This window comes from Lissotriton helveticus, chromosome 2_1 (genome assembly GCF_964261635.1).
Source record: "Lissotriton helveticus chromosome 2_1, aLisHel1.1, whole genome shotgun sequence".
NCBI classification, from domain to species: Eukaryota; Metazoa; Chordata; class Amphibia; order Caudata; family Salamandridae; genus Lissotriton; species Lissotriton helveticus.
Window position 1 is genome coordinate 960400737 of NC_136059.1, and position 26536 is coordinate 960427272.

The 26536-nt window shown below is 48.7% G+C and overlaps 1 protein-coding gene across 3 annotated transcripts in view; it reads left to right on the forward strand.

The window, feature by feature from the left end:
* TUT7 (terminal uridylyl transferase 7) overlaps positions 1-26536 on the forward strand; it is a 1540394-nt gene that overhangs the window by 1282517 nt on the left and 231341 nt on the right. For all 3 annotated transcript variants that reach the window (XM_078675707.1, XM_078675708.1, XM_078675706.1), the window contains exon 24: positions 13497-13612. In XM_078675707.1, coding sequence (XP_078531833.1) covers positions 13497-13612 — 116 coding nt within the window. The remainder of the gene's footprint in view (positions 1-13496; positions 13613-26536) is intronic.

The window sequence follows — 26536 nt, forward strand, 5'->3', positions numbered from 1 at the left end:
TTTGTGGCATGGTGTACAGGCAGACATGTTGACACTCTTCTGCACCAGCTTCCCAGGTTCTGTTGTTCATTCTTACTTTACCCCAGCATGGCTCTGCTTTGGCAACATTATAAGGTTATATCTGAAAGAAACAGTTAGTTATAGATTCCTTACCTTAGAATTACCCCCAGGCGTCAGACTGGATCTGGAAAGTTTTTTGTCAGCAGTAACCCTGTGTGTCAGAAGGAGGCGTTGGTTGACACCTCGTCCGTCATTGACGTTGTGGTCGCCAGGATGACGCTGCAGAAGCTACATAGATGCCGCCCTCGCACGCTGACTTCAGTTCTTTATTTTTCCACGCCAGCAAGCGCAGTTCAGGAGAGAGCGGTACCCCCAGTCACTTTTTGACTGCCTATTTTGCGACTTTTATCAACTTCTTTTTCGAGTCTAACATAGACTCCTGGTGCATGAGGGATGCCCGGTTTCAAGGCCTGTAGTTCCTGTACTCGACCGATGTTGGCAACGGATCCGCACCGCGTGTGCCTCTACTGTCCGGAGCTTGACCATGACCACAAGTGATGCTCCGATTGCTGAACCATGGCCCCGAAGTCTCTGCGGGAGCGGTCTCAAAAGCTACTCAAGGCCCGGCAGTCGGCTCCGCATCGTTCGAGGTCCCGGTCGCGTGGGAGGTCGAGGGACTGATCGCGGAGCCATCAACACTCCTCGACTAAGTCTTCCCACTCGGGGTCAGCTAAGTCGAAGCACAAGAAGAAGTCAAAGAAGCATCGTCGCTCTTAGACTTCCCCTCGTCCATCGGCCGACACGACGAAGGGTGTCGGTGGTGCGGCTCCGCGTACGGAGCCTTCAAGGTCGACTCAAGCCTTCCTTCCCTTCCTGGGACCGGGAGCAACCCCTGCCTAGGTTTGTCAGTTCTACAAAGCGATGGTGCTGCCCAGTTCCGCCATTGCGCCTTCGGGTCTAGGGACTCGGCTCGGGGCCCTAGGCCTTCGACTCCGGCCTCGGCACCGCAGGGCCCCCTTGGATCTAGGCCTGGATCCGGATCGGTGCTGGTCGGCCTTATTACACCTCCACCTGCACCGATTTCACTGGCACCACGTCCGCAGCCGACGCAGGCTGGACCTCAAGTGGCGTCTACCCCTGCTTCCACCACGATTATGGATACAGAGCTAGACTGGGGTCGACCAATGCCGAATCCGGCGCCAATGAGTACTTTTGTGCCTGTATTCCACCCTGTCCATTTTCAGCCTGTTTGGTAGCCAGAGCAGGGTGAGGACAACTGGGAAGGGTCTGGTGACCCTGTAACTGACAAGTTGCAGTACGACCAAGACTGGAGAGAGGAACTGGGGGATGCCAGTGGTCTGGACACCTCACCAGACCATGGCATGTTGTCTTCTCCTACCTTGGCTACGGAGGAGGGAGCATCTTATGCAGTGGTGTTGCGTAGGGCGACCGAGGCCCTAAATTCGAGCTACCTACTGTGGCAGTCAGGACTATCCTCCTGACAGAGGTGTTTAAGCCGGCAGCAAGCTCTTCAGAGCCCCTACTGCCGTTTAATGAAGCCCTCATGGACATCCTTTTGGGCACCTGTTCCAGGCCCAACACAGGGGTTCCTGTGGATAGGATGGTTGCTCGACGCCACCGCCCGGCTCCGGGCGACCCCACTTTCTTCTCCCAACACCCCTCCCCCGAGAGCTTGGTGGTCCAAGCTTCAACGTCCCAAAGCGCATTCCCTAACGCACCACCGGACAGGGAATCCAAGAAGCTGGATCAGCATGTGAAGAAATTGTTTTCTTCCTCCAGTTTAGGGCTGCGGTCGGTGAACACTGCATGCCTCTTTGGCCGTTATTCCCACTCTGTACTCTCCCGTGCTGTTGCCGAGGTGAGAGACGCAGCAAAGTTCGCCGTCCGCAGTGAACTTGACACTGCCGATTCACTGGGTAGGACCATTTTAACGTCGGTGGTGCGTCGCCGTCACGCCTGGCTTTTCTGTGGATGTCCAGAACACCTTGATGGACATGCCATTTGATAGCCGTCGCCTGTTCGGCGACAAGGCAGACCTTGCTCTAGAGCACTTTGAGGACTCTAGGGCTACGGCCAAGTCCTTGGTACTCTCCATCATGCACCCTGCACAGTCTGCCTTCTGCCCCTTTCGTGGCCACTGAAGGGGTGCCCCAACACGTTCCTTTCAGAGCCACAGGCCAGCGCAAGCTATTCAACTTCAGCGCGGCCGGGGACGGGTATACAACCTTTACAACGCAACTTTTACAACGACCTACCATTACCACGCATTTTTTACAACGCAGGATCCATTACAACGCATACCATTACAACGCATGTATTTACAACGCAGGTACCTTTACAACGCATACCATTACAACGTAAGTATTGGTAAGTATATCATTTTATTAAAAATATTATAAGTTTGGGTTTTTGGGTAAAGGGGTATTTTTAGGGTTCAGGGTCAGTTTTCAGTTTTTGGGTAAAGGGGTATTTTTAGGGTTCAGGGTCAGTTTTCAGTTTTTGGGTAAAGGGGTATTTTTAGGGTTCAGGGTCAGTTTTCAGTTTTTGGGTAAAGGTATTTTTAGGGTTCAGGGTCAGTTTTCAGTTTTTGGGTAAAATGGTATTTTTAGGGTTCAGGGTCAGTTTTCAGTTTTTGGGTAAAGGGGTATTTTTAGGGTTCAGGGTCAGTTTTCAGTTTTTGGGAAAAAGGGTATTTTTAGGGTTCAGGGTCAGTTTTCAGTTTTTGGGTAAAGGGGTATTTTTAGGGTTCAGGGTCAGTTTTTGGGTAAAGGGGTATTTTTAGGGTTCAGGGTCAGTTTTCAGTTTTTGGGTAAAGGGGTATTTTTAGGGTTCAGGGTCAGTTTTCAGTTTTTAGGTAAAGGGGTATTTTTAGGGTTCAGGGTCAGTTTTCAGTTTTTGGGTAAAGGGGTATTTTTAGGGTTCAGGGTTAGTTTTGGGTTTTTGGGGTACAGGGGTATTTTTAGGGTTCAGGGTCAGTTTTGGGTTTTTGGGTAAAGGGGTATTTTTAGGGTTTAGGGTCAGTTTTGGGTTTTTGGGTAAAGGGGTATTTTTAGGGTTCAGGGTCAGTTTTGGGTTTTTGGGTAAAGGGGTATTTTTAGGGTTTAGGGTCAGTTTTGGGTTTTTGGGTAAAGGGGTATTTTTAGGGTTCAGGGTCAGTTTTGGGTTTTTGGGTAAAGGGGTACAGGGTAAAAAGTAAATATAATTAAATTTAAATTACATTAAACTAAATTGATTAAATTACATTAATTAAATTAAATTAAATTAAATTAAATTAAATTAATTAAATTAAATTACATTATATTAATTTTAATTAAATTACATTTTAAAAAATATTATATACTTACCAATACTTACGTTGTAATGGTATGCGTTGTAAAGGTACCTGCGTTGTAAATACATGCGTTGTAATGGTATGCGTTGTAATGGATCCTGCGTTGTAAAAAATGCGTGGTAATGGTAGGCGTGGAAAAAGTATGCGTTGTAACGTCATACATCCCCGGGGACGTGGGAACCCCCGACGTGGTTCTGGGGGCCAGCAGGTGGGCCAGTCCACCACCGCCCCCTCTGCAGCAGCCTCCATACCCTCCCAGTCCGACCTTTCAGGCCCATCAAAAGCCAGTGGGCGGCAGGATCCGCCATCATCTCCTCCACTTGTGCCCCATCACGTCAGACAGGTGGGTTTTGCAGATAGTCCGAAGGGGTTACTCCCTCCCCTTCGAGACTATCCCTCCAGCCATGCCACCCCAGTACCATCGCATGTTGGGGCATCACCTGGCCCTTCTCCAACAATAAGTTACGGCTCTCTTGGCCAAGGGAGCCATTGAGCGCGTTCCTGCCCCAGAAGTAGGTCGTGGTTGCTATTCCCACTACTTTCTAGTGCCCAAGAAGGACAAGGGCCTGTGTCCTACTCTAGATCTCAGGGACGTTAACTGCTTCCTCTGGAAGGAGAAGTTCAAGATATTGACCCTGGCTCAGGTCTTGTCTGCCCTCAACCCTGGAGACTGGATGGTAGCGTTGGACTTGCAGGACTCTTATTTTCACATAACCGTCCTGCCGGCCCACCGGCGCTACCTGCGGTTCACGGTAGGCCACAAGCACTTTCAGTTTTCCGTGCTCCCTTACCAATGCCCCTCGGTGTTCACGAAAGTGATGGCGGTGGTCGCAGCTCATCTGCGCAAATAAGTCTTTCCCTATTTTGACAACTAGTTGTTGAAGGCAGGCTCGCCTCAAGCAGTAGTCTCCCTACTCCAGACTACGGCAGACCTTCATTCTCTGGGGTTCTCCATCAACGAGCCAAAGTCACACCTGACCCCCTCTCAGAAGCTCCTCTTCATCGGAGCGGTTCTGGACACAACACAGTTTCGAGTTTTTCCTCCCGAACAGCGAGTCCGGGATATTCAGGCTTTGATTCTGATCTTTCAGCCTCTATTCCAGGTTTCGATCAGGATGACCCTGAGGCTGCTGGGCCTCGTGGCCTCCTGCATCCTGCTGGTCAGTCATGCCAGGTGTCGTATGCGGGCTCTGCAGTGGGACCTGAAGTTCCAGGGGACGCAGCTTTAGGGGAATCTGTCTCATTGCCTCCAGATCTCGGAGGGCACTGCACAACAATTGCAGTGGTGGCTCACAAACCAGGATTGAGTCAATGGCAGTTCCCTCTCCCTTCCCCAACCAGAACACACAGTGGTGATGGATGCATCCCTTCTGGGATGGGGCGGCCACATGGGAGCTGCAGAGACCAGAAGCCTCTGGCAAAGTCGAAGCTCCACATCAACCTTCTGGAGCTTAGGGCGATCCATCTTGCACTATAAGCATTCCTTTCCTCTGTCTGGGGAAGAGTAGTGCAGGTGTTCACAGACAACACCACCACCATGTGGTACTGCAACAAACAAGGCGGGGTGGGGTTGTGGACCTTATGTCAGGAGGCCCTCCGTCTCTGGACATGGCTGGACCATCAGGGCATATCCCTGGTGGTTCAACACCTGGCAGGTTCACTGAACGCCAGGGCGGACGAACTCAGCGCAGGTGCATGATGGATCGCGAATGGCGTCTTCACTCGGAGGTGGTACAAGGTCTCTTTCAACAGTGGGGAGAGCCTTGGTTAGGTCTGTTCGCCACCGAAGAGAACGAGCAATGTTAGCAATTCTGCGTGTTCGAATTTTCAAGGCGGCGCTTGCTAGGCGACTCTTTTCGTTGCGAGTGGAGTTGCGGTCTTCTATATGCCTTTCCGTCTATACCACTTTTGCCCAGAGTGCTGAAGAAGATGAAGTGCGACCGGGCCCAAGTCATTCTTGTGGCTCCGGATTGGGCACGAAGAGTCTGGTATCTTGAGCTGCTCAACATTGCCATCGATCCCCCTATCCGACTGCCTCTTCGGGAGGATCTTTTATCGCCGGCAGCAGGGGAACGGTCCTCGAACTGAACCTGTCCAGCCTCCACATCCTTGCGTGGAAATTGAGAGGCGGCAGTTGACATCATTTGACTTGCCTCCCAAATTCTGTGCTGTAATCTTGGCAGCCAGGCGTCCCTCCACTAAGACGGTATACGCCTGCAATACATTTGTGGCAAGGTGCACAGCAAAGGCTGTGGATCCCCTTTCTGTCCCTCTTTCTGAGGTTGTCTTGTTCCTCCTGTCTTTGGCCAAGCAGGGCTCTGCTCTGGGCACTCTTAAGGGGCTACCTCTCGGTCATTTCAGCCTTCCTCAGGCTTCCTGATCAGCCTTCTCTTTTCAAGTCGTCTGTTGTAAATAAATTTCTCAAAGGCATTACTCATCTTTTTGCTCCTGTTCCCTTCGTAATGCCTCAGTGGGACTTGAACTTAATTCTTACTTATCTAATGTGCGCTCCCTTTGAGCCGCTACATTAGTGTCCTCTCAGACTCCTCACTCTGAAAACTGCTTTTCTGGTGGGCATCACCTCTGAGCGCAGGGTGAGTGAGCTACAAGCTCTGTCTTCCAAGCCTCCTTTTCTGACGGTTCATCCCGACAAGGTCGTCCTCAGAACTTGACCGTTCTTTCTTCAAAAGGTGGTCACTTCTTTTCATATTGGCCAAACCATCACTTTGCCCACCTTCTTTCTGCCTTCGCATCCTTCAAAAGAGGAAGAGAGGCTCCACCGTCTGGATCCAAAACGTACGCTATCCTTTTATTTGGATCGCACCAAAGAATTCCGGGTGGATGACCAGCTCTTTGTTGGTTACTTGAGCGCTAAGAAAGGTCGGGCCGTGCACAAACGGACCATTTCTAGGTGGGTCGTTCTGTGCATCAAGGCCTGCTATTCTTTGGCAAAGAAAGAATCTCCAGTGGGGCTGCGCGCTCATTCCACCTGGGCGATGGCAGCTACAACTGCTTTGGGACGGGGAGTCCCTCTAAATGACATCTGTCAGGCAGCTACATGGGCATCACTGCACACGTTCTCCAAGCACTACTTCCTGGGCAGCCAAGTCTGGAGAGATGGCTTCTTTGGCCGTTCTGTTCTCCAGGACTTTCTGGTGTAAACTTAGGTCGCTAACTCACCTCTGGGGTGGGTATTGCGGGGGTATCTATTCTAAGGTAAGGAATCCATAACTAACTGTTTCTTTCAGATGAACAAGTTACTTACCTTTGGTAACGATATATCTGTAAGAAACATAGGTTAGTTTTAGATTCCTTACCGCCCCACACATCCTCCCCGTTCTGCGAACTGACTTCAAGGGATAAGGATTTCCTTTCAGTGCCCTAGTTTTGTGCACCAGTGGTCAGTGTCCTGCATGGCTCTGCGCTTCTTGCGTGGAAAGTCGTGTACAGAACTGATGTCAGCGCACGAGGGCAGTGTCTATGTAGCTTTTGCGATGTCATCCCGGCGACCATGACGCCAACGACGGACGCTGAGTCGACCAACGCCACCTTCGGATGCTATGGGGTACTGCTGACGAAAAACTTTCCGGATCCAGTCTGACGCCCGGGGGTAATTCTAAGTAAAGGAGTCTATAACTAACCTATGTTTCTTACAGCTATATCGTTACCGAAGGTAACTAACTTGTTCCTTTCTGCCATCTAGACCTTTCTGCAGGGGCCATATAGGCTATCCCTGTTCAAATCGCTTATTGTACATAGGTTTATGAAAGGTCTCCAACACGTGTTCCCACCTACACCCATCTTTATGTTGCTGTAGGACCTTAATTTGATTCTTACATTTTTTATGTGTGCTCCTTTCGAGCCTCTAAATGACTGCCCACTTATGCTTTCCACAATAAAAAAAACCTTCATAGTGGTGATAAATTTTGCCCGGAGAATTAGTGAGCTACAGGCGCTGTCAGCACATCCTCCATACCTTACTATCTACCCAGACAAACTAGTAATTCGTACTAGAGCAACCTTTCTATTGAAGGTGGTAGCTCCCTTCCACGTAGGCCAGTCCATCCCCCTGCCTACCTTTTATGCTCCGCCTTACCGCTCAAAAGAAGAGGAGAGACTCCATTGGCTGGACCCCAAAAGAGCTTTGTCCTTCTACCTTGACCACACAAAAGAGTTCTGGGTGGATAAGCAACTCTTTGTGGAGTACGCTGGAGCAAAGAAAGGAGTCAAAAGAGCAGAGAAAGGGGTCAAGGTATGCTAAGCATTAGCTATAAAACACCTTCCTGAAGGTTTGTGAGCTCATTCTGCCAGAACCAAGGCTGGGATCACTGTGTTGGCTCACTGGGTTCCTGTCATGGATGTCTGTCAAGCAGCAATGTGGGCTGCCCTGCACACGTTTGAGGCACTACTGCCTTGACAGACAGTTCCGGTGAGAAGGTCACTTTTTCCATTCGATCCTACAGGACTTTTTAGTCTAATCCGTATTGCAGCCCTTCCTAGATTACTTGGGTATCTATTCTAAGGTAAGGAATCTGCAGCTAGATGCCTCTATCAGATGAACAAGTTACTTAGATTCAGTTATATTTTTATCTATTCAAAACTCTAGCTGCAAAATCCTTACTGACCCGCCCATCCTCTCTGCTAATGGATTTCAGAGCATAAGTTTAAGGGCTCTAATTTAGCACAGCAGTGGTCCGTGTTCTCTGTTGCTCTGTGCTTCTGGCACGGGAAATCGCAAAAAGAGATAGATGTCTCTTTTCTATATAGTCACCGCACACATCACTTCTGGCATGGACAATGCCATATGGGGCCGGATAACACCACCTACCGGTGGGCAAGTCAATGAATCAATTTAAGTGTGTAAAGTACGGCTACTTATCCGTGAGAGTCTCCAGGCTCTGTTGGGGGGGGGGGGGTGTTATCTATCAGACTAAGTGCTAAGTTCATCTGAAGAGCCAGGTCTTGAGGTCCTTTCTGAATTGCATCAGCGAGGGTGATTTCCTGAGGTGGATGGGTAGGGTGTTCCATGTCTTGGAGGCGAGGTAGGAGAAGGACATTCCTCCGGTTCTGGTCTTGTGGATTAGTAGGACAGTAGCTAGGGAAAGCTAGGCGGAGCAGAGGTGTCTGTTGGGTACGTGGAATGTGAGGCGTTGATTCAGGCATTGTATGTGTGGGTGAGGAGTTTGAAGGTTATTCCAACATCCACTTGGAGCCAGTGGATGTCGTGATAACCAAGACCTGTGCTAGAGGTTCAGAATATAGAAGTCTGATTCATGCTAGGAATCGCTGACCAAAGCCCTGCTTTTCTAAAACTGGATATAGAAATGACCATTCTACTGTGTCAAACGCCATGTGGGCATCTAGGCACACTACCACTGCGTCTTCACGGATGTTCACCGCCCTGCCTATGGCTCCATGGAGCCTTCTAAGATTGAGTGCCTTATTTGGCCCCGGCACAAAGCCGGACTGGTCAGGGTGAACTAATGTTTGCAGTACCTGGTACTGTGGGCTGCAACTAACTTTGCCAATATTTTTATTTCTGCATTTAGTAAGTAGATTTGTCTGTATGAGGCGCAATCATTTAGGGGTATTACCACAATGTTAGCTATTCTTTGATTTCTTGGAAGTATCCATTTGTCACGGCACTCACTAAACATTTATCTGAGAAGGGGTGCCAATTTCGTAGCTGTTAGTTTATACAGCTCAATTGGTAAGCCATTTGGGCCACTCGCCATCCCAGACCTTAGGTCCTGAATCGCTCGAATTATCGTTGCCTCTGTCAGCTCAAGGAGGTCTTTTTCCTCCGGTCCAAGGCTGGGTATCTGGAGAGTTGCCAGAGCTTCTGCGATTGAGGCCGTAGAGGCCAACGTGGACAGCTGTTCCTTATGATCAGCAAATGCTTCTGCTATACTTCTCCCTCACAAACTGTGGCGCCATCCCTCCCCTTCACCTCGAACACCGATGTCAATGCTATTGTCCTCTTGTGTAAACAAGCCAGGAGCTTGCCTGCCCTATCCCCTACCTCGTAGAGATTGTGTTGTTGTGTCGCTCGCTATTTGGCTCTTGCTGTCTATTTGGCCACCTCCTTAAACTCCACTCGTTTGAGTTCCAGGCGGCGTCTCATCTGATCATTGTTGTCTGAGGTCAAAAGAGTCTCCAATTACTGGAGTTTCCGCTCTAGTGCGTCTAGCTGTGTCAATTTCTCTTTGGTCGTAGATAGGCTTGATCTCGTGGTAGGAGAAGGTGGGCTTGATCTTGTGGTAGAAGAAGGTGCCGAGTCTGTTGCAGAGGGTGGGAAATCTGTGGCCTCGCTGTTTGTTTTGGCAAACTCTTTGATGATGCTGAAGAGCTCTTTGCTGTTGTTGCATCGTTGGTGATTCTGTCTTGGAGGACCTTCTTCCTTGTGGTTTTGATGAGGTGGTGTCTGTTTTGAAGGTGGCTTGGGCTTCCAGGGTTTTTGTTTTTTCTCCATGTCTTCTCGAGCCGTCTACAGGTGCATCTGGACTCTTGAAGCACGGGGATGAACCAGCTTGCTTTCTTGACGTGTTGTTTGCTAGTGGCAAGTGTACTGCTCACCAAAAGTTTCCAGATCGAATATGACTACTGGGTAATATTCTAAGCTAAGGAATCTGCGGCTAGATAGTCGCTACCGTATAAGGTGTTACCAAAGGTGAGTACTTGTTCATTCAGGCTATGATTCCGATGTTTCAAACTCTATCCTGGATTTCAGTGATTCTGACTCCGAGGCTGCTAGGCCTTATGGCCTTCTGCGTCCTACTAGTAACATATGCCTACTGACATATGAAGGCTCTGCAGTGGGACCTGAAGTCCCAGTGGGTGTAGCATCAGGGGAATCTCTCCTACCTGGTTCAGATATCTGAGGGAGCTGCAACTGATCTGCAGTGGTGGCTGACAAACCGTGAATGGGACAGCTGCAGACCCCTCTCCCTTTCCCACCCAGAGCTGACTGTGGTGACGTGCGTTTCTTGGGTAGGGACGGCCATCTGATAGAGGTGGAGATCAGAGACTCTGGTCTCCGGTGGATTATAAGTTCCATATTAATCTGTTGGAGTTGAGGGTGATTTTCCTGGCATTGAAAGCCTTCCTTCCTTTCACCAAGGTAAGGCTAATTCAGGTGTTCCTGAACAACACCACACCCATGTGGTATTGCAACAAGCAGGGCGGGGTGGAGTCATGGACCCTGCGTCAAGAGGCTCTGCATCTTCAAACAAGGCTGGAATGTCAGGACATATTTCTGGTTGTACAACACCTGGCATGATCTCTGAACACCTGGGTGAACAAACTCAGCATTTTATGCCTCATGGATCCCAAGTGGCATCTCCATCCGGAGGTGGTTCAAGGTCTCTTATATGAGTAGGCAGAACCTTGGCTAGATCTATTTGCCACCACCGAATACTCCTTGTGTTAGCACTTCTGGAGGCTAGAGTTACAAAGGCAGCTCTCGCTTGGAGACACATTTCATCTCGAGTAGACTTCAGACCTCCTGTTAGCCTTCCTGTTGAAATAATTTTTGCCCAGAGTTCTTAAGAAGATCAGGAATGACCGGACCCAAGTCTCCCTTGTGGCTCCGCATTGGGCACTGAGATTTTGGTATCCCGCACTCCTGATCAGGGTGCCTTTTTGGGAGATCTCCTGTCACAGCAACATGGTAGGGTCCTGCTTCTGAACCTTGACGTACTCCTCCTTCATGCATGAAAATTGAGTAGCGGCAGCTGAAAATCTTTGACCCACCCCTTCAGAAGTCTGCATTCTGGCAGCCAAGCGTCCCTCAACCAAGACTGTATACGCCAGCCGTTGGGGCAAGTTAGTGGCTTGGTGTAATACCAAAAGTGTTGATCCCTCTAGGTACCCTTGTCCGAGGTGTTATTTGTTCTTTCATTAGCCTGCAAGGATTTGCTTTGAGCACAGCTAAAGGACATCTTTCAGCCATATCATCTTTCTTGGGTTGCCAGATCCGCCCTCCCTATTCAAGTAACCTGTTGTCACTTATTTTCCAAAAGAGCTCCAACACGTTTCCTCCAAAACCCTTCATCATGCCCTATTGGGACCTTCACTTAGTTTTGACATTTTTCATGTGCTTGCCCTTTGAGCCTATATATAACTGGCATCAGCATCTGTTGACTATCAAAACAGCCTCAAGTGGCCATTAGATCGACCAAGAGGGTTAGCGAAGTGCAGGAATTCTGTGCACCCTCCATGCATCAACTTTTTCCAGACAAACTGGTTCTGAGAACATGAGCCTTGTTCCTGTCAAGAGGTGGCACCCTTCCACATTGGCCAAACTGTCACATTGCCAACCACCCTTGCCCTGCATCACCTTTCCAAACAGGAGGAAAGATCCATTGCCTGTACCCAAAACTACCTTTATTATTTCACACAGATTGTACCAAAGAACACCAGGTGGACACAACTATTCATTGGATTCTCCAGAACAAAGAAAGGGAGAGTGGGACAGAAACGGACCGTCTCTAGGAGGATGAAACTCTGCATTAAAATCTGATACAAATTGGCCAGAAAGCAACCCCTTAGGACTGAAAGTTGAATCTGGTTCTATTTTTAGCACTTTTCTGGAGTGTGATCCATGGGAAGTAGATCCGTTTGCATCAACAATCATGGCTCGCTTTTAAGTTTTTCAGCCATACGCCAGACTGTGGCACAGGCGGCAGATGTTATTCTTCAGGATTGGACGAGTCTGGGAGCATATGCTACTCCTCAGTTTGCAATGATTCTGAGGTTCCTGGTGCAATTGAGAAGAAAGGGATGTCGGAATCTTCTAGGGGCTTCTATCTGGGCATCTCCTGTTTCCCAGGAGTTTGAGTTAGCAACAGAAGAAACTTGGTTGACAGCTCATCAAGACATGCTTCTAGGCCTTGGCAGAGAGGAGCAACCTCTTGTGGCATTGATGGTCCTGAACCTTCTTCTCTCAAAGATAGATACCAGGGATTCAGGTACAGAGGGACATGGAAAATATGGGTTAGTTGGTGCGTGGAAAGGGTTTTGGATCCCTTGGCAGCATCAGTGTTGTTTGGTTAGTTTTCTTTCCGAACTTTACTCAAAAGGCATGTGCTGTAGAACAGTTAATTGTTATAGATTAGAAGTTGCAGCAGGGCACACTTCATTAAGGAGAGTTTTGGATTTGTGCACTTTGGATATGAATAATATTTGTGTTTCATCAGATGCGGTGGTATTAATTATTTCAAGACATTCAACAACAATTCTTTCTTCTATTTTTTACCCTATGTTTGAAGTAAAGCCTAAGTTCTGTGTGGTAAATTGTCTTAGAAATCATGAAAGAAAGGTGGATGAGTTCCAGGTGAATGGAGTACATCAGTTGCTTTTGTCTTATAAAATGCCACATAGACCAGTAAGTCCAGCGACTGTGACCGGATGCATCTGTTGTGAATGAGGCAAGTGGGGAATTTGGGAGATTTGCAGTATATTCTGAAAGGGGTGCTATGACTAGCAAACCTTTTCTGTTTTCCTTGAAGCATGTGGAACATGTAGCTTTTGCAGTGTTGAAAAGCGTTGAACTTGCATAATGATAGCTCCTGTTCTTGCCATTATATGTGTAGATCATCCAGTGTAAGTGACAGGAAAATATGGATTTTATTACAGACCTGGATGCTAGCATGGTCACTCCTAACCCACCCCGGAGTGTTAGGTTAATTTGAAAGTAATTGAGTTATTTAAAAAAAACCTTGACATTTGATGTTCTATTCTTTTGTTGGATGTAAAGATAAGTGGACGACTGGGAAAGTGGAGGTGGCAGATTAAGTATAAACAATATGGAGCAGCTCCCAAACTGTTGGGATTAATATAGAATTGTTCATGTTCTAATTCTTTTTGAGGATATCAGTGGTCTAACTTCCAAGTGCTACGGGGAGTGACCAAATAAAACAATTGCTTGTATAAATTTAGCCTCCAAGTCTTTAATAAAATCCAGATTCTCCTGTAACTGTACTTGAAAAGTTTTCTATAGCTTATAGTCACAGGCAAACATTATGCTTTACCTTTTCTCTATGTAGAGTAGCTTAGCCCAAAAGCTAACTATGCTGCTTTAAGATTATCATCCAGTCTGCCTCTTGCTACATATGTTGGATTAATTATTTTGTTTGCCCTTTAGGAGTACTTCTTTGACCCCGAGGTTTTGACTGAAGGAGAACTGGCTCCAAATGATCGATGTTGTAGGATATGTGGTAAAATTGGACACTTTTTAAGAGAATGCCCCATGCGAAGAAAGTAAGAACTTTTAAGCTCTCTATGTTATATCTTGAGGTGAATGAAAATTTGAAAAGGATTTCACATAAGTGATAGAAAGTATTTTGTATCCTAGTTCTCCTTGTTGTACCTCTTTATTAAACAAGTGTAGGCATGATCATAGTTGTTTGTGTACCGAAGCCTTACTCTGTGTTCTTGAAATACTTGATGAACCACACAGATCTTTATTGAATAGTAAACTTGCTTTTACATCAGCAACTTTATATTGTTACATAGAATCCACAGGTGTATGCTTGAATCTGTGAAAAACGTTCAGTCATGTTCTATGCACAAAATCAGACTTAACCGTTTTCTACATTGTGTATTCCTCATGGCATGTCAGAAGTAACACTCCCAGTATAAGTCGAATTCCAAGGCTCTTAATCATATTCTAAAAGCTGGCTCCTAGTCTGGCCTTTATGAAGATTGCATTTTTGTTTAGTAACTCATTTTTTGTTGGATGTTGTAGTTATTTCCTGTCACTATGCTGTGATATTTTCTGGAAGAATAACAGAGTAATAAAGACACATTTGATGCACAAGTCTATATAGCCTACACATCTTGTTGTCTGGCTCTTTTTCTCTCTCCAACAAGCTTAAATTCCACCCCTGGTGGAGATCGTCAGAGTTCTGCTGCACTTAATGTGCTTGTAAATAGACTTTTCATTTCCTAGATTTCTTGCCTTTTGTGAGGAAGATGATGCATTTGACGACAACAGTGGACTCATGCAAGCCTGGAGTTTATTTATAGTGATTTTTTCTTTTTCTTCAAGAGAGCATATTTCTCCCATTTACAACCTTCCAAGAGTGTTTCTCTATGGAGTTGCCTGAAGAGATTTAGATCTTTGCTCCTCCTTAAAGTTATTCTGTAAGTTACATAGCTTGAAAAGCTGATATTGTCCGAAAAAGTATATGTGACCAAAAAGTGCCATTTTATATCTTTCAAAACGTGGCCTGAATTACCTTTGTAGTCATTACAATCCCAAGCAGTTCATGTGTTTTCAACTGCCTCAGAAACATTCCTGACCATGATGAAATACATCTCAAAGAACTTCTTTTCTGATAAATACTTATAACGGCAGATTCCTAGCCTTTAGAATATCCCCCAGGTGCCTCACTGGATGCAGACATTTTTTCATAAAAGTGCTACCACATACCACAAGATGGTGCCATGTGGCTCCACATTGACTTCATTCTCCCCAAAAGTCACTGAGCAGAGCTGCATACAAGAGTCCCCTCTGTGTGCTGACATCAGTTCCTTTCTTTGCACGCAGACCTGAAGCTCCGCTCCCTCTTCAGTGAGTGTGACTAGTTTTCCAACCTGAATTCCAGTCTGGAAGGGAACTATGTTCCCACCTAAAACGGCAAGGTTCAAAGCATGCCATGACTGTCATAAATGGATTTCTGTGCTGGATGTGCACATGGTGTGCCTGTAGTTTTTGGGCTCGGAGCACAACTCCAAGTCTTGTGAGCAGTGTGCCCTCTTACGCCCAAAGGCAGTATGGGACTCAAAGCTAAATGTCGCCAGGCAGCGGAAGAAGCCATGCAAGTCCTGCTTCGCTCACCTACAGCCGCAGACGCGACAAGACCTCTCAACTCACCTGATGCACCTTGAGCCATGCTGGTGAATCACAAACAAGCCCTAGCAGACTGAGGACTCCGCCGCACTACTTCACTACTCTTGTGATTGCCGCTTCACAGCGGATGAAGCTTCTCACCGTTGTCTCCAGTGCTCCCAGACTTAGTCACGCCTCCCTCAGCCGGCCTCTCCAGACCGGCCCAAGCCTACGGAGTGCTCTACTTCCCCACGTCCCCCCCCCAGACCACAGAGGATGAAGGATTTCCACTGTGTCCTGATTACTTGATACAGCGCATCCAGCAGTTCCAATCACCTCTTCTCTAGCGGACGAAGGCTTTTTTCTGCTACAATCTCTGACCAGCATAGACACAGATCATTGAAGGCTCTCACAGCCTCTTCCAGTGCGACCCGATTTACTAACGCGGCGCACTCCGCAGCTCCTTTATCACTCACACAGCTGCCCGGCTGAGGACCATCGCACGACCGCCTTTTCAACTTGAGATTGCTATCTTGCCCCCCGCAAACTCCTGTGCAAGCACCCTGCATACCTGGATAATCCTACTATGTACAGTACACCACACCACTGGCGCCCAAGGTCCTTCTTTCTTCCATTGTCCTGAGAAGGCCCACAGTAACGAGGGCTGAAACACGTCAACATTTTATTTTGGAGGAGCCTTCCAATCTTAAATCCACCAAATAACAATTCAGACACATACTGTCGAAATAGAGTACAGGATTGTCCTCCATGTGATACAATTGAAAGGGCTACCTCCTATGTGGACTGCACATTAAATAAGAAGTGCCATCACATTTCAACTGGAAGACTGAAAGAAGATTCTAGTTGTTACATTTATTTTGTTACATTTACTTTGTTGCATTTAAAACGTTGCCAGTTACTTTCCTTTTCTTTTTTGTGTTCACTTTGATGTTTAATATTAATGTTAAAGACACACTCCAGGTACCAGTACCAAGAGTGACGATTGTTACGCCACTAATCAGTGAAATAAAACATGCATTTTGAAATCAGACATATATGTCAGTGACTAATTTAAGTATTCATTGTGTTACCAACTAATTTATGATCTTTTCCCATAATATACCACATGTATGTTTACTTGTATCATGCCCAGATATTTTGGGGTCATTCGGGCATTCCCCTAGATATTGATATATCACTCTAAGTTGAGGGCGCTGACCTGTTCCCACTCTCAACAGGTCCTTTTAACAGCTGAGGAGGTTATCTGGTAAGTTAAAGTCCAAATTGAAGTAGAAACACAAGACAGTGAAACAGGCCTTAACCCTATTCCGCCACTCTCTATCTAAATAAAATATGCAGGGGTGCCAAGGTGCTACTTGATCTCACTCGCCATCTCTGATTGAGGAGCAGATTCCACAGTTGATCTAAAATGCCCAGGGTTCTCCAGGCCATCAGCAACACTACAGCAGGTAGAGACTTTTATGCAGGACATGCTGAGTATTTTTGGCACTCTTCTGGCTTTTTCTAGCATGCATTAAGGCCTCAAGGAGTTCTGCAGGGACCTCCGGCCGGGTTACTACCGGCGGATCCATCCTCAGTGCAGTCTGAGCCCCTGGAGCCCGCATGGGGCTCTGCCTTGACTCTGGCTCCAAGACTTAAGCTAGTCCCTTCCTGGTCCACACAGGTCCTAACATTGCTGGTGCATGAGATGGTTCATCCGCTGACTCCAGTGTCTAACCCTGAGCCCAGTCCATCTCGGCCCTGACAGAGTTTGCGCTCTGACTCCGCTGTAGGGCCCCCAAGTTTCCATACAAATACATTTTGACAAAATATTAAACCTGGGAGGAGTTCGCTGAGTCCTGCTATGCGGAACTCCGTGAAGTGCAAAAAAACTTTGCTGCACTATGCGGAGCTCTGCGAGCGGCGGAGTTACTACAGATAAATGCAGTTTGTGGTGATTTTCAGTGCTAGGTGCTTGTCCGCACTGTGCAACCATCGCGAATGGCATCATGCACAGCGCAAGCGTGTTCTGCTTTCTTTCTGCCACTCGAGTAGATTTTTACTCGTGCAGCAGCTTTCTCAACGTAAGCGGGCGGTTTCTCAACACAAGCGGTCGCGAGCATACGCGACCACTTGCCATGAGAAATCTGACCGCCGACGTTGAGAAATCTCGCCAGGAGGTTGATTTTCCTTGCTCGCCAACTTTACGTTGATTAACGCGAGCGAGGGAAAAAACTCTGCGTAAAGCGGAGTGCAGAAAACTCTGCAAACTCTGCAAGCGGAGTTCACCGCCCAGATTTACAAAATACTCCCTCTATGACAAATCAGTCCTCAGTTGCTCCACAAGCTTTTTGGTTCTGACTCTGGCCACAGTTTGGTGCCACTTGGAGATTGCAATAAAGAAGATGGGGATTGCTTACTCCCACATTATGATGAAGACCGCTTATATATAGGTTTACAAGAGGCCAGTGGGCTTGATCGTTGCACATATACCGTGGCCATGGGCCACTAACAAAAGAGTGCTCTGTTTGTTGTGGTCATTTGACATGGTGCTGAGGTTAAAACAAATATGCTTACAAAGTTCTTCAGCCTGGGCCAACTGCATATGTGCCCTTACTTCTGTTCAACGAAGCCCTAACTGATACTTTTGTCGGCACTTGGTCTAAAGTTTGCACTTGCCCACTAGTGAAGAGGCATTTAGCCGGACGGCAATGACTGGCATGTGGCGACCCTAATTTTCTTACTTAACCTCCTCCTTCTTAGAGTTTATTGGTCCAAGCTTCCACCAGCAAGGTGAATCCTAATTTATTCCCCATGACCCAGCCACCGATAGGAAGTCGAAAAGGATTGAGGAATTTGGGAAACATTTGTTCTCTGCAGTACCTGGGCCCTCCTAGGCTGTTTAACGCATGCCCTCTGGGAAATGTCCAGAAGCATCTTGCTTGCAGTCCCGGAATTGTTCAGGGCCTCCTTGGCTCACACCATTCAGGATGCAGCCAAATATGTAGTTTGTGCCGGCCTGTATACTGCCTGTATTTGAGGCGAGCAGTCGGCACTAGTGTAATGAAATCCACAGGCTTTTCTGGAGATGTATAGGCATCCCTCATGGATATGTGTTTTGACAGATCCTGCTTTTCTGGTGATAAAGTTGATGACAGTTCCTTCATCAGTTTCGGTCCTTCCAGGTCTGCTCCAGAGGTATGGTACATAGACCACACTAAGCCATTCTCTGCACTCCCCCACCCGCTGCAATCATCTCTGCCCTTTTTGTGGCTGTGGACATGGATCAGACAGACAGCGTCACCAGAGACCCCAATCTTCCCAGTCTCGCTCCCCTGCGGCATCAGCCTCAAAGCTGCTTTAGTTTGCCCTTAGCAGTGCAAAACCACCTTGTGAGAGGCAAGATTCCACATTTTCTCCCAGGGTTGCAGCCCATCACCACTGACAGATGGGTCCTTCAGATCATCCAGAACGGCTATTACGTTCTGTTCCTTTTGGACAAACCACAGCTTTTGCATACATTAAGGCAGCTTGTTTGACTTGGCCCTTCTGGCAGGTTCACCCCTAAACTTTTTGCTTTTAATGGTGACCTGGTGATGGGGATTTTTGGTTTCTGCACACTTTCACTGTGTCCCAGTGGAAAGTGCGTGCGCATTCTGAGTGCATGTGGTGAGATAGGCCTGCCCTCCCATAGGAATGCATGGGGAATGTATGTGTCCCTGGTAGTTCCTGATGCATGGGGTGTGCAGGCTCGAGTCTGATATGTGCGGACTCGTGTGATTGAATGATGCGCAATGATGTATGCGGCGTGTATGTGTCTAGTGTGGAAGTGCCACTTCTAGACATGGGTGTGCGTGTGCAGTGAGTGTGCTGGCTCGTGATTGGCTGGAGCTGACTGGTGAGCCTGGCTCCAGGAGTCTGGGTGGGATGCCCCGGTGGTGAGTGTGGAGATTAGCATGAGTGATGTGAGGGAGGGGTGCACCTGGGTCCTGAATAGGGCTGGGCTTTCCCCACACAATGCTGGCTCCGCCCCCTGCCCTGACCCTAGCCCTGCCAGTGAATAGAATGAGGGGCTGAGCACATCAATAGTGCTCACAAACCAGCTGTGACTGGTTTTTCCCCTCACCCTGAAGCCAGACAAAGGATTTATTAGTATAAAAAGGGGCTGTGTCACCTTACAAATGTCTGTTCCTGATCCTGACTGGAGGGGGGGCCTGCTGCTGCTGGGCGCCAGGAGAGACCGCCTCTAGGACCACCTTCCTGCCTGGAGGGACCAGTGAGCTGGGCCTGGGCCCAGCCTTGCCCCCCGCCCCACCAATCCTGCTGCATTCCAAGGACTTTTTGCTGGATTTTGTGTTGCCCTATAGCACCTGGAAGCGCTTGACTTTGGCCCCTAGCGCTTGAGAGCGCCTTATTTTTCACTAGCGCCTGGGAGCACTTTTATGTCCGCTAGCGCCGGTGAGCGCTTTATTTGCTAAGGCCGGGGCCCACCCGTCATTCCTTGCGTGCTGTGCGATGGAGCGGAGCAGCGCAGGTGCCCACTCCGCTCATTGCCGCACTTTCTCAGCCGGTACCCACCCGGCATTTGCCCCACTGGATTGCTGTCCCGCGGCTGGGCTACACTGAGCCTCTTCCACCACGCTGGGCTGGAAGATACCTGAACCACTACTTTTGGAGTCACTCCCTAATGACTCTAGAGAACCTCTAGCACTTTCCCAGCGCTCGGCTTCCTCAGCAAGCTTCCAAGAGCAAAAGTATCCAAACTTCGACAGGTGCTGGCGCAACTCTGGACAATAAATACTGAGCAACTGCTCTTTGAGAAACATATTCACTACTCAGTCCCTCTCATCGTCCGGGTTAGCCGCCAGCCACTCCTCCATTGCATCAGAACAGTCATCCACAAAATACCCCAACCTCTGGTGAGGTGGTTTCCTAAGGTTCCTGAACTTCAACCTGTTCTCCTCCTCTTGGGAAACAGGTTCCATACCCGGGGAACTAGGAATGGGACTGCTCACATGGGACTCTATATAGCTGCCACCACTGGACTCAACCCGCCCTGGGGAGTCCAGAAAATTAAAACTTTGCGCAGGGAATAGTCCACCCTCCAGAGCTAACTTCTCTCTGGTGAAGGCCCTCTCAGCCTCCTCTATCCTCTCCTGCGCTTAGATCCTCTCAGTCTCTAGCTTGTGTTGCTCAAGGGCCAACGTCCTAAGACTCAACTCATGAGCTCCTAATGCCATTTTCTCCTCTAAGGTTAACTTCCTATCCTCCTCTGGGAACAGGGAAGGGGATGAGGTGCGGCTTCCTACACTGGACCCAGCAAGGGACTCCCTGTCTATGGGGTCTTCGCTATCTGCTGGTATCCATGCACTGTCATCTTCTCCCTCCTCTTCAGCGTCTTCAGGGCTCCCCACAGACCCACCACCCTCCTGGTGTGAGGCCCGGGCCCTTTCCCTACTGCGCTCAAGATCCCTTTGATTCTTATACCATAGGATCAGGTGGCCCCTAAGTTCGGATGAAAGTGGTCAGATGACTAGACCAAATTTCAAGAAAAAATGCTGGATTTTTTCAGGAAACCCTCACTCACCCTAGGGTGAGTGAGGGTTTCCTGAAAAAATCCAGCATTTTTTCTTGAAATTTGGTCTAGTCATCTGACCACTTTCATCTGGCCTCATATTTTACGTGCTACAATCAGTTCTAAATGCTCCTCCAACGGACACTCTTCCTTTGTTTATTTGCTTACTGACTGGGGACTAAGAGTGCCCTTGAACCCTCTCTCTCTCTTTGTTGATTGTTGGCCCCTAAGTTCGTACAGAGTGTCTGACTCACCCACCCCTATGTCTCTCTCTCTACAGAACCTTTCCAACTCCTACATACTGTACCAAGCTAGATCACCTAAATCAAAAGCAGGTTCCATTTTGGCGGACGTTCTAGAGAAAAGATTAGACAGGGAACCTAGGGGTCTGAGCTTAACACAGGAGTACACAATTCACAAAGGTATTCAGCAAGTTCCCTATCCCAGAGAACTCACACTCACTTGTCCAGTGCAACACACCATTCATCCACACACAACCCCCCCTTGGACTGGTAAGGCAGTTTCTACCACCCCTGATTCCTCAACCTGACCACACGTGACACAGGTACCAACTCTGGGCGCAGGGCGGGGAACAAATGTACTGGACACGATTACACAATGATACCTTTAGGAGAAGAACTATGGAACTTCAAAAAAACAATAATCCCCAAAATGTGGTCATCTAAAATGCAGAGTTTTGTAGTGCGGCCAGTTGCCACTGCGGTACAACGCAAACACAAATCCGGATCCCTTCTGCTGCCAGCCAATGTTAGAAATGGGATCCCCGGCTGGCCAGGGCTTGTGCCAAAGTCAGTCAGAGACCACCACTTCCACGTCAGGGCAAGGGAGTTACACGCCAAGATAACCCCTGCTCACCCCCTTGGTAACGTGACACGAGCAGTAAGGCTAAACTCTGAGGCAACAGTTAAGTGTTTGCGCGCGCACCCAGCAACAACACCCAAGGCCCACCACAAAGGAAACTCCACACAAGGTTATATGGCGTTGGTACTTCTAGATCTTAGTGCAGCTTTTGACACCGTGCTGCACACAACGCTGCTGTCTCGCCTCTCGGATATGAGAGTGGTAGGATCTGCCTTTGAATGTATTAAATCTTTTCTTGAAAACAGGAGTTTTCAAATGCATTGTCCTCCATTCAAATCCTCCCCCAGGAAGCTGAGACATGGGGTTCCACAGGGCTCCAGTTTGAGCCCTACCTTGTTCAATCTCTATATGGAACCCCTGGCCCACATTGTGCAATCTTTCGGAGTGGATATTGTCACGTATGCTGACGATACCCAACTCATGATTAAACTCACGCACAATCAGGAAGATGCCACCAATTTCTCCAACTGCCTTCTGTCAGTAGCAGGCTGGATGAATAACAACTGCCTACGCCTTAATGGCGACAAGACGGAGCTTTTAGTCATCGGTAAATCCTTTTGTGACTGGTCACCTGAGTGGTGGCCAACTGAACTGGGCGCAATTCCTTCTCCATCGGAATCAGTCAGGAACCTCGGAGTTATGCTTGATGCTGATCTCTCTTTTAAACACCAGGTCAGCAAAGTCACGGGTAGATGCTACAGCATACTCAAAACTCTTCGCAAAATCCTCGACCTTCTTCCCATCAACGCTAGGAGAAGCCTCATCCACGCATTAGTCACACCTCATCTTGACTACGGTAATGCCCTGCTTTTAGGTTTAAGTAAGAAAGGCTTACACCAACTGCAGTGTGTACAAAACGCTGCTGCACGCCTGGTTCTCAATCTGCCCCGCAGAGCATCTGGGAAGTTGGCTCTGTCAAGACTTCACTGGCTCCCCATCAGGGAGCGTGTTAAGTTCAAAGCGCTTTGCTTTGCCCACCGCATTGCCCAAGGAAAGGGCCCAAGATACCTGCAAAAGCTCCTTACCGTCCATCGCCCCATCCGGAACCTGAGATCGGCCGGAGCAATGCTGTTTAAACTCCCTCGCATTCGCAAGGCCAGGATGGGAGGCCGTTCCTTTAGGTTTTTGGCAAGTAAACACTGGAACGAACTGCCCATAGATCTTCGTATGGAGCCCTCAGAAACAAGATTCCGTTCAAAACTTAAAACCCATCTTTTCCCTGCCAATTACAATTATTGTTTCTAGCTTAATTTTCCCCCTCCCTCCGGTCTTCTGCCTTCTAGGGTCTTACAGCAATTTACAGCGCGGGGACACACTGTTTTAGTGTAACCAGGCGCTCTATAAATGGCAATATTATTATTATTATTATTATACCAAAACACATTAGATAAAAACACACACTTTACAATGTGCCAACAGGCACGGGCAGAATTTACAGGGGATATGTACAGGACAGGGCCGCCTGGACCACTGTCAGGAATATGCACTTTTAGAACTAGAAATACTGTTAGAAATAGCACGTTGTAGATCATAGAATAATAATCACAGCAGCCCAAAATAGCAACTGTAGCACACAACCAATAATCGCTGGTACCAGGTAAGTACCACCTACGCAACCCTAACCACGTTAGGAAAATATCACGCAGGGAACCAGGACCTCACTAGCAACACCTTTACTAGGAAGAAGAACCACCTAAGTATCACCATACATTTAGGGGTATAAGCATGAACATATTACACATGATGCATCACAACATTCAGAGGTGCAGGGAAGGAAAACACATGATGCCTAAAAACATTCAGCGGTGTAAGAACAATTGCGCAGCACTCACATAAGTCACCACCTGTGACTATCCCTAGGCCAACTGGCCTCTCTGGGGCTAGGACGCCCTGTGCCCCAAAGTCAGGGGGGCCTAAATGTGGCAGCTGCCCACTAAGTGCTAGGCAGCTGTAGATAAAATGATGGGGCCAACCTTGGAGCCTCACAGGCTCTGAACAAAGTATGCCCCTGGAGCCTCCGTGGCTCTGAGCAAGGTATGCCCCTGGAGCTTTCGTGGCTCTAACACAGTGTGGGGCAAGGTGGGAGCGGCCCGCTGCCTTCCCGGGGCCGCTCTACCACTGAAGAAAGGTGCCTCTCTGGGCTCTGGAAACAACTGTGGCGCTGAAATCGTAGGAATCCCCCCTTGGGGACTCGGAGAAAGCATGCCCCTAGAACTCTGGTGGGCTCGGAACCGCACCGCGTCCTCTGAGCCTCGTATCTCTGTTTTCACAAATCCCCCGCTACGATGGAGCCCCCCTCCTGGGGGCTCGAAATAGGTTTCTGGCACTGAGAGCCTCCGTGGCTCTAGAGAAGGATTGTGCCCGCGGGTGGAGCCCCCCCCCTCTCTTGGGAGCGCTGTGCGTTGAGGCCGGAATGCCTCGTAGCGCTTCTGTGCGCCTCGTAGGATCACCGGCACAGGAGCCTACCGAGTCTCACGCATCCCGCGTGAGACGCGTACTCCGGTCACTGCAGGCTGGTGCGAGGCGTACTGCCAAAGGACCAAGGCGGTACGTCTCGCAAGGGAGAAAAGCAAAGGCTAGTGCGTTTTTGTACGCCTCAGGCGTACGTTCGTGGCGTACTGGAGCCGTACCCTGGTGTCCTCTTCTGGCGGGCGACGCCTTTGTTCAAGGCGTACCTCTGTCCCTGGAAGCGGCTTGAAAGCAGCAGAGTGCGGCGTGGGCAGCCGCGGGACAGCAATCCAGTGGGGCAAATGCCGGGTGGGCACCGGCTGAGAAAGTGCGGCAATGAGCGGAGTGGGCACCCGCGCTACTCCGCTCCACCGCACAGCACGCAAGGAATGACGGGTGCGCCCCGACCTTAGCAAATAAAGCGCTCCCCGGCTAGCGGACATAAAAGTGCTCCCAGGCGCTAGTGAAAAATAAGGCGCTCTCAAGCGCTAGGGGCCAAAGACAAGCGCTTTCAGGCGCTATAGGGCAACACAAAATCCAGCAAAAAGTCCTTGGAATGCAGCAGGATTGGGGGGGCAAGGCTGGGCCCAGGGCCAGCTCACTGGTCCCTCCTGGCAGGAAGGTGGTCCTAGTAGCGGTCTTTCCTGGCGCCCAGCAGCAGCAGGCCCCCCTCCAGTCAGGATCAGGAACAGACATTTGTAAGGGGACACAGCCCCTTTTTATACTAATAAATCCTTTGTCTGGCTTCAGGGTGAGGGGAAAAACCAGTCACAGCTGGTTTGTGAGCACTATTGATGTGCTCAGCCCCTCACTCTATTCACTGGCAGGGCTAGGGTCAGGACAGGGGGCGGAGCCAGCATTGTGTGGGGAAAGCCCAGCCCTATTCAGGACCCAGGTGCACCCCTCCCTCACATCACTCATGCTAATCTCCACACTCACCACCTGGGCAGACCCACCCAGACTCCTGGAGCCAGGCTCACCAGCCAGCTCCAGCCAATCACGTGCCAGCACACTCACTGCACACGCACACCCATGTCTAGAAGTGGCACTTCCACACTAGACACATACACGCCGCATACATCATTGCGCAGCATTCAATCACACGAGTCTGCACATACCAGACTCGAGCCTGCACACCCCACGCATCAGGAACTACCAGGGACACATACATTCCCCATGCATTCCTATGGGAGGGCAGGCCTATCTCACCACATGCACTCAGAGTGTGCACGCACTTTCCACTGGGACACAGTGAAAGTGCGCAGAAACCAAAAATCACAATCACCAGGTCACCATTAAAAGCAAAAAGTTTAGGGGTGAACCTGCCAGAAGGGCCAAGTCCAACACAGCTCTTAGAGTATCACCCATCCATTTCACGACAAGAGGTGCAAGCTGTACTGTCTAAATGTGCCATCAATAGGGTGCTGGCCTCAGAAATAGGGATGGCTTGTTGATCCTGCTATTTCCTCTAGCTTAAGAAGCATAGAGGCAGTAGTCTTATTTTAGCTCCTTACTCTCTAAATGCCTTTTTGGGAAGAACAAATTCAATTTAGTCACACTGGCCAGGTTCTGTCTGCCCTGGATCCTGGTGACTGGATGGTAGTCTTGGACCTACAAAGTACGTGCATACTTTAATGTACCTGTCCTGCAGTCCCACAGGTGTTACCTGTGGTTCTAGGCTGACCAGGAGCCTCTTGAGTTTGCTGTGTTCCCTTTTCACCTTACCACCACCCTTCAGGTGATTACTAAAGGGATGGCATTTGTCCGAACCTCCTAAAATTGCTGGGATTTTCAATCAACGAGCCAAAGTCACACCTAATGTGTTTGCAGAGAGGCATCCTTTTATATGAGCTGTTCTGGACACAGTGAGATTCACTGCCCTTCCTCCACTGCAACAGGTGCAGGACATATTAAATCACGAGTTGGCATAGGGCTTCATCCGACCATAGGAAGGACCCTGGTTGGATCTTTTTGGCACCCAAAGAACGTATAATGTCAAAGCCTATTCATGTTGGAGTTTTTCCTAGGAGACTCATTCAGGCTTAAGTGGAGCACTGGACTTCTGTATGCCTTTCTGCCTCTGCTGCCTGAGTTATGAAAAAGATCAGGAACAATGGGGCCCAAATTATCCCAGTGGCTCTGGATTAGGCTAGGTAAGTGTGGTTCCGGAATTGCTGGGCATGAGCATCTATACTTGAGTCAAGCTACCGCTTCTGACGGATCTTCAGGGCAGTGTTCTGCACCCAAACGTGTGCAATCTACACCTCCATGCGTGGTAATTGGGTGGCAAGAGATAACTGTGTTCAATCTACCACCTGAGGATATCATCCTTGCTGCCAGGCATCAGTCAGTGAAGTCCATTTATGCCCGGTCCTGTGAGCAAGCCCTTGCAGTGGGCACTATGAAAGTTTATGTTCGAGATGTGTGGCTGTAGATACTCATGCTG